This window comes from Mus caroli, chromosome 6 (assembly GCF_900094665.2).
Source record: "Mus caroli chromosome 6, CAROLI_EIJ_v1.1, whole genome shotgun sequence".
Taxonomy (NCBI): Eukaryota; Metazoa; Chordata; class Mammalia; order Rodentia; family Muridae; genus Mus; species Mus caroli.
In genome coordinates, this window is record NC_034575.1 from 129,810,221 (window position 1) to 129,818,989 (window position 8,769).

Consider the following 8,769-nt stretch of genomic DNA (forward strand, 5'->3'; position numbering starts at 1 on the left):
ATCTCATAATTCTACCCTCCTATCCTTATTCTGGTATTGATAAACAAGCCTGTTCATCACTATCATGTAACTAGCATGGCTGCATTATTTTGATGAATTCATTGTGTAAGTATGATACCTAACAACTACCATGTTAGCTATGGCTGACAACTGCTTTATACCTAGCAATGCTAACTGAGAAGTACTCTTGAGAGCATATCTTCATAAATATTATGATCTGAGAATAATCTCATTGTTTACAAAAGTGAAAACCTGGATTACAGGGGAAAGAAGAATTAGAGTGGATTTAATAAGTTTCTCTATAGGCCTTTATATGCATGTAAATAATTATTGTACAAAGTAAAATGATAAGTACATATTATATTCAGGGCCTTGCTTCATAGTAATATTGACAGTGCTTAAATCTATGATGAATATCTTACATAACTGACTTATTGACTAAAACTTTGTGATTGTAGAGATTTGAAATGTTATAGATCCAAAGGCAAATTATCTTTTGCAATTTTTAGTCTTTTTAGTAGCAATCTATTGAACACCTGTGCATCTGATCATATATCCTTTCAACTATGCGTAAAAACAGACCATTCACTTCATAGCTAATATTATCAGGTAATATGCAAAACCTTTATTAGAGTTTGACTTGCTTTGCTGTAGCCCACTGAGATGCCTACCAACATTACTATAATACATATGAGAAATGCATTGATTTATGGCTTTTTTTTCCATAACTAGAAAAAATTCATGAAACAACTTCCATGATGAATTGCTATCTGGTGCAACCAAAATTTATATTCCTGGGCCATGTTCCCTAATATTTGGCTCAGAATAAATTGTGATTTCCCTGAGGTAAAAGATGTGCTTTGCATTGACAACCTAAAAAAAAAAAAATCAATTAGAAACCTCCAGACTTATACATATTGACAGTGCTTAAATCTATGATAAATATCTTACATAACTGACTTATTGACTAAAACTTTGTGATTGTAGAGATTTGAAATGTTATAGATCCAAAGACAAATTATCTTTTGCAATTTTTAGTCTTTTTAGTAGCAATCTATTGAACAATAGGCAATATCTATTTATCTACTTTGGAATTTTTTTAATGAAACCTCCTTTGTTGCTTAGAATGTTCTTTCCTATTGTTTTCTACAGGCACACTAGAAATTGTTGTATTAGTTTTCCAGACCTTATTCTGCCAGAATCTAACGTGTGTTTAAGAAAAATGGAAGAACTGATGCAAGATGGGGGGGGGGGGGAACCAGGATTAAAAGGTATATATACATACATGTGTGTGTGTAGGGAGAGAGAGAGAGAGAGAGAGAGAGAGAGAGAGAGAGAGAGAGAGAGACTTAAACCATGCAATTTGGCTTTGTGCATGTCAGCACATGAAAATTCAATATTTCCTCCAGCATCGGTCAACTGTGAGACTTCTGACCGTTTTGTGCATAACATCCTATATCTGAGAAGAAGATCACTATCTAAGAAAATGAAAGATTCTTCATGGAGAAGACTGTAAACTCACCCTCAGAAGACCCTCACATTTTCTGGCTTAGCATTGTGTAAATCATTTATCTATGGGACAATACTTTATAACATTTGACAAGTAAATATGACTGTCACTTGAAATCAATGAATTAAGGAGCTATCAAGATAGTATTAGATATCTTGCATTATTTATGGGCAGTGGCTTCCCTCATACAGAGTCTATTTATGGTCATTTTCATTGCAGAATCCAAATCTGGATGCTTAGGAAATGGCTTCATAGCAGTGTTGGAAATTGTGAACTGGAAAAAAAAGAAAGATATCTTCAGTGGACTAGATCCTCATTGCTCTGGACCTCTGGAGATTCATTGTATTCTGGTTTGTAATTATAACTATATTTATATATTTTTTTTTCATTCAGATTTGTTGATCAGTGAGACTACGGTCAAAATAACTACTGTTTTATGGGAAGTGACCAATCATTACAACATCTGGCTTCCTACTTGCCTCAGCATCTTTTATTTTCCCCAATTGACAATTTTTTCCAACTCTTTGTTTCTTCACCTAAAGTGGAGAGTTAAAAAAGTGGTTCCACAACTTCTTCTAGCCTTTCCAAAATTCAACCACAGGGGTCCCTGACTTAAATCCATTGGTTGGGTGCAAGGATCTGCATCTGTCTGATTCAGATGCTTGTTGGGTTTCCCAGAGGACATCTATGGTAGACTCATGTCTGTAAGTACATCATAGCATCAGTAATACTATCAGGCCTTGGAGTCTTCCCTTGAGATGGATCCCAAGTTGGGCCAGTCACTGGAACTCCTTTTCTACAGTCTCCTCTCCATTTGTGTCCATGCAGTTGTTTTAGACAGGAACAATTCTGGGTCAAAGTTTTTGACTGTTGAATGACAACCCTATGCCTCCACTTGATGCCCTGCCTTTCTACAGGAGGTAGATTCTAAAGTTCCCTCTCCTCATTGTTAGGTATTTCCTCTAAAGTACCTCCCCAACTTTATATTCTGAGAGTCTCTCACCTCACAGGTCTCTGGCATATCTGAAGTCTGAGGAGCACAACCCCATAGGAAAACCACCCATTTCAACAAACCTGGATCTCTGAGATATCTCAGACACTGAACCACCAACCATGTAGCATACACTAGCTGATATGAGACCTCCAACACTATACAGCAGAGAACTGCCAGCTTTGGTTTCAGTGAGAGAAGACTCTCCTAGCCCTCAATACAGTTGAGGTCCCAGGCAGTGGAGAGGCCTGGTGGGATGGGGTTGGGTTGGGGCAGTTGGGTTGGGGGCCATCCTCTTGGAGACAGGGGGAAGATGAATGAGATAAGGAACTGTTGGAGGGGAGATGGGGATAAAGACTGTACTATTAAAAAAAGATTAAAAATATATTTTAAAAAGTTTTTCCTCTGTTGAGGGGCATCTAGGTTTCTTTCCAGCTTCTGGCTATTATAAATAAGGCTGCTATGAACATGGTGGAGCATGTGTCTTTCTTACTGGTTGGGACATCTTCTGAATATAGGCCCAGGAGAGGTATTGTGGGATCCTCGGTAGTACTATATCCAATTTTCTGAGGAACCGCCAGACTGATTTCCAGAGTGGTTGTACAAGCTTGCAATCCCACCAACAATGGTGGAGTCTTCCTCTTTCTCCACATCCTCGCCAGCATCTGCTGTCACCTGAATTTTTGATCTTAGCCATTCTGACTGGTGTGAGGTGGAATTTCAGGGTTGTTTTGATTTGCATTTCCCTGATGATTAAGGATGTTGAAAAAATTTTCAGGTGCTTCTCTGCCATTCGGTATTGCTCATGTGAGAATTCTTTGTTCAGTTCTGAGCCCCATTTTTTAATGGGGTTATTTGATTTTCTGGAGTCCACCTTCTTGAGTTCTTTATATACATTGGATATTAGTCCCCTACCTGATTTAGGATAGGTAAAGATCCTTTCCCAATCAGTTGTGGTCTTTTGTCTTACTGAAGGTGTCTTTTGCCTTGCAGAAACTTTGCAGTTTCATGAGTTCCCATTTGTCAATTCTCATTGCTGTTCTATTCAGGAATTTTTCCCCTGTGCCCATATCTTCAGAATGGGTACAGAAAATGTGGTACATTTACACAATGGAGTACTACTCAGCTATTAAAAAGAATGAATTTATGAAATTCCTAGCCAAATGGATGGACCTGGAGGGCATCATCCTGAGTGAGGTAACACAATCACAAAAGAACTCACACAGTATGTTCTCACTGATAAGTAGATATTAGCCTAAAACTTAGGATACCCAAGATATAAGATACAATTTTCTAAACGCATGAAACTCAAGAAAAATGAAGACCAAAGTGTGGACACTGTGCCCCTTCTTAGAATTGGGAACAAAACACCCATGGAAGGAGTTACAGAGACAAAGTTTGGAGCTGTGACGAAAGGATGGACCATCTAGAGACTGCCATATCCAGGGATCCACCCCATAATCAGCTTCCAAACGCTGACACCATTGCATACACTAGCAAGATTTTGCTGAAAGGACCCAGATATAGCTGTCTCTTGTGAGACTATGCCNGGGCCTAGCAAACACAGAAGTGGATGCTCACAGTCAGCTATTGGATGGATCACNGGGCCCCCAANGGAGGAGCTAGAGAAAGTACCCAAGGAGCTAAAGGGATCTGCAACCCTATAGGTGGAACAACAATATGAACTAACCAGTACCCCAGAGCTCGTGTCTCTAGCTGCATATGTATCAGAAGATGGCCTAGTCGGCCATCAGTGGAGAGAGAGGCCCATAGGTCTTGCAAACTTTATATGCCTCAGTACAGGGGAACACCAGGGCCAAATTATAGGAAATATCTAAGAACTTTCTGGGATATTATGTAAATCCTAAGAGTGGGAGAAATAAAATATTGGTCATACATCCTCAATCCATGGAAATGATATTGATATAAACATACAAACTTTTTATATAACCCTATTGGAACCACTTGCTTCTGTATTGTCCTTCAGCTATTGAGAAAAGATTCTGATATCCCCCAGGAATTGATTGTGTTTTCATGGAATAGGAATCCACTTTCATTTGGTCTAGTTTATCATCCTAAACTAGAAAAGATTAAATAGTAGGAAGAATAATTGTCCTCTTAATGACATTCATGCCTCCAATCCTAGAATGATTCACAGTCCAGACAACTTGCTCATGGAGTACTACTGCTATGCCTGCTTTCTTTCTGCTTTCTACCCCAGAAAGCAACACTACATAAGTAGATAACTAACTTGGTTGGTCTTTAGGTGAGGCAATATAAGGTTTGGTGGACAACATCCAGAACCCCTCACACAAATATAGTGAGAACAAGTAAAACCAAAGAGGGACATTTTAATAAAATAAAAAGGAAAAAACAAAACAAAACAAAAACAAAAACATGTAGGAGGCTCAAGGTAGGCAGACCTTGTTAGGTATTGGGACAGTTTAAAGACCACAAATATTTGTATAGTGCAATTTGTATTATGCAAAGGTTTGATTTCTGAAATTTTAGCGTTTAATAGTTGCAAATATCTTCAAGAATTTTCTGTAGGTTCCAGTTACTCTTCCACTGTCTAGATTGTTTTCTTATGTCTCCTTGATACCCATGGATGCTGAGATCTAAAGATTGGTTGGTTAAAAAGTTAGAGCTAGTCTTTTCTCTCTCAAACTCCAATATTGCCTTCTGTATCTGATTGGAACTTTCTGGACATATAAAATTGAGAATGTAGGAAAGGGACTCTGTCCCCTAATATTGGAAACAATATAAATCCTTTAAGTTATAAATCACATTTGGAAATTAGCAAAGATAAACAGTTAAATTAATTGTAAATGTCCAAGTGTTTTGTGCAACATCTCACAAAGTCTGAGTGACTAATAAAATCCAATGCTTTTCAATGTATAATTGCCAATTTAATTTTATCAGAAGATACAGCAATCTATTATATTGGCCAAGGTTAAAATAGCTTTTAAATTACTTTATTAACATTAATTTTACATTAATAATCCTAAATTAGTCTGTAAATTTTTAATACTGCTTTCTTATTTTCTTCTGACCAGAAAGAAGTTGACTACGGACAATGAATCCATCTTTCTTTCTATGGAACCAGCTTTAACTCAGTGTGGAAAAGATAGGACCTGAACTCTGGGGAAACTGATGTTTTATGAAAAACACATACCTGACTCTGAATGACTTTTAAGTCTTCAATGGCTAGACTCTTGATTGAGCACAAAAAAATATTTTAAATTCATATTCATTGGACAGGGATTTTGTAATATTTGTATCTCAGAACTCAAGATGGCATAATCAAATTTCCTAAATCTCAAAAAGGTCAGAGATGCAAAAGAGTAGGAATGAATTTCTTGATTTTCATACCACAAATACGGGCTGTCCTTTGTTTCTAAATCATCGGCTGACTATTTTACCTCATGGTTATCACATAAAAATATTATCTGAGACTCAAAGAGAACTGAAGAGAAAAATGTAACAAGAATGTAGGCAGATTAAATGCCAAATGGGAGATGTTTTGCTTTCCTTATAATCAGACATTGCAGGAGGAGGAGGAAAAAGAGGAGAAATATTTAGCTACACAGTGTACCATATACCAGCCATTCAATCAGTACAAGGGGAGCAGTCATATAGGATTTGGGCTTTCTTTGTTTGAATATGGTACCTGTTCTGCACAGTATCTCCACCATCATACTAATTGCAGAGTTTGTTTTGGGAAATTTGAGCAATGGTTTGATAGTGTTGAAGAACTGCATTGACTGGATCAATAAAAAAGAGCTCTCCACAGTGGATCAAATACTCATTGTCTTGGCAATTGCAAGAATTAGTCTCATCTGGGAAACACTAATTATATGGATTAAAGATCAACTAATTTCATCTATTACTATTGAAGAATTAAAAATAATTGTGTTCAGCTTTATACTGTCTAGCCACTTCAGTCTCTGGCTTGCTACAGCTCTCAGCATCTTCTATTTATTCAGAATACCTAACTGCTACTGGCAGATCTTTCTCTACTTGAAATGGAGAATAAATCAACTGATTGTTCAGATGCTGCTGGGAAGCTTGGTGTTCTTGGTTGCAAATATGATACAGATAGCCATCACTCTTGAAGAGAGGTTCTATCAATATGGAGGAAATACAAGTGTGAATTCCATGGAGACTGAGTTCTCAATTTTGATAGAGGTAATGTTATTTAACATGACTATGTTCTCCATAACACCATTTTCATTGGCCTTAATTTCTTTTCTTCTGCTAATCTTCTCTTTATGGAATCATCTCCAGAAGATGCCACTCAATTCTAGAGGAGATAGAGACCCTAGTGCTACGGCCCACAGGAATGCCTTGAGAATTTTGGTCTCCTTCCTCTTACTCTATACTATGTATTTCCTGTCTCTTCTTATATCGTGGGTTGCTCAGAAGAATCAAAGTGAACTGGTTCACATTATTTGTATGATAACTTCACTCCTGTATCCTTCATTCCACTCATATATCCTGATTCTAGGAAATTATAAATTAAAGCAGACCTCTCTTTGGGTAATGAGGCAACTGGGATGTAGGATGAAAAGACAGAATACACCAACTACATAAGGCAGCCAAACAGTCTATTGGTTTTTAGATAACAAATCTAAATCTATGAGGAAGTAGTTCAATAACATTTTTCCCCTTGACATGGAGTAGCAGGTGTTTTTTTTTATTATTATTATTAGATATTTTCTTTATTTACATTCCAAACGCTATTCGGAAAGTTCCCTGTACCCTCTCCCCACCTCCAACTTCTTGGCCCTGGCATTCCCCTGGAGTATCAGTTTTTTATTACTCAAACTATCTCACTGACTAAGGCTCATAAAACAAGTTATTTTAACACTAATTTCAATTAAATCAAAGGTAAAGTGTCAGCACATGCTTTTAAATCACACAATTCCATCAAATTCAGCATTCAGGAGAGGGTGATCTCTGTAAGTTCAAGGACAGTCCAGTTTACATGGTCATTTCCAGGACAATCAGAAATACATACTGGGAGCCAGCCTTTAAATTTTTTTCAATTAATTCAAATTTTGCAAGATTTCCTTTTATGAAACTTATGTAGGTAGTGTTGCCGAATCATTTGCATCATGTATGAGGAATTATTGCCCAAGAGTTTATCCACAGAATAACAAAGTTTCTCTATCACCATCCTGCCTGAAGACAAATACACCGTAAAAAGGAGTCAGTGGTAGTGGGAGGAAGACAAACCAGTCTGATGGAGGTGCTGGGAAACAGCTATCTGCTTTCAAATCTTCACTGTGTAATCTTGATTCTGGTTGTTAGGAATACAGTTTAGTTTAGAGCATAGTCTATATCTAGCAAGTATATAAGTTTTAGTAGTATATGGGCTATACTCAAAATAGTAGAATTTACTTACTGAACTGTATAGATTCATTTCTTGTTACAGGAACAAAATACCCTAGCAAAAGCAATTTAAGGGAAAAAAGTTTTATTTCAGCCCACAGTTCAAGAATACCTATAGCCACATGGTGCTTTCAATGTTCATGGTGGCTATTTCTTTCTTTGAAGTTGTTCTCAACATGTTGGCTGCTTTCAGAAAATAAAAATTGATAGCTTCTGTACAAAACCATGACATTTATATTTAATTATGTTGTGCATATGTATATTTATGCCAAGAATTTTAAACTATTAGCATATAACAAATATGAATATATAAAATTTTTTATAACTATTTTGTTGTTGTTCCTGGATGATATTGGTAAGTGGTGTTCTACAGGTGTGTTGGAGAAACCATTGAAAATAATTCACTTTAGCTTTTCATGACCTATGAATGGTTTTCATTATTGAGCATTATAAATAAAACTTATTGGTATTCACTATCCTTGAAGAACAATTCTTTCAGTCTGATTTCTTTTTCTTTGCTTAAAAATATTTATGAAATAACTTTGCTGGCATTTTACCCATGAAGTGTCAAAATTTAATGTGTGCAGTGAATTCACTTGATTTAACTTCAAGCAAGAGCAGGAAATTCACTATCCTTGATATTGACAATATTCACTTATGAGTGCCTTTATCTGTAAATTTATCTAATCATTCTCAATATGGGATTGCTAGCCACATTATAGAGAAGGTCATATTTTTTGGTTAAGTTTTAACTTAGCTTTAATAACAAAACGGTATTTGATTTTGAGTAGGAAATAACTCTTCCAGAACAAAAAAAAATATTTTATGTTTCTGGAATGACTAGTATTTTTTCTAATCAAAAGTATTCAATATT

At 36.3% G+C, this 8,769-nt stretch overlaps 1 protein-coding gene across 1 annotated transcript; it reads left to right on the top strand.

The window, feature by feature from the left end:
- The first annotated feature begins 6,164 nt into the window (after positions 1-6,164).
- LOC110295536 (taste receptor type 2 member 124) lies at positions 6,165-7,094 on the top strand. Its single transcript, XM_021164024.1, has one exon. The coding sequence runs from the start codon at positions 6,165-6,167 to the stop codon at positions 7,092-7,094; it is 930 nt and encodes a 309-aa protein (XP_021019683.1).
- The last annotated feature ends 1,675 nt before the right edge of the window (positions 7,095-8,769 follow it).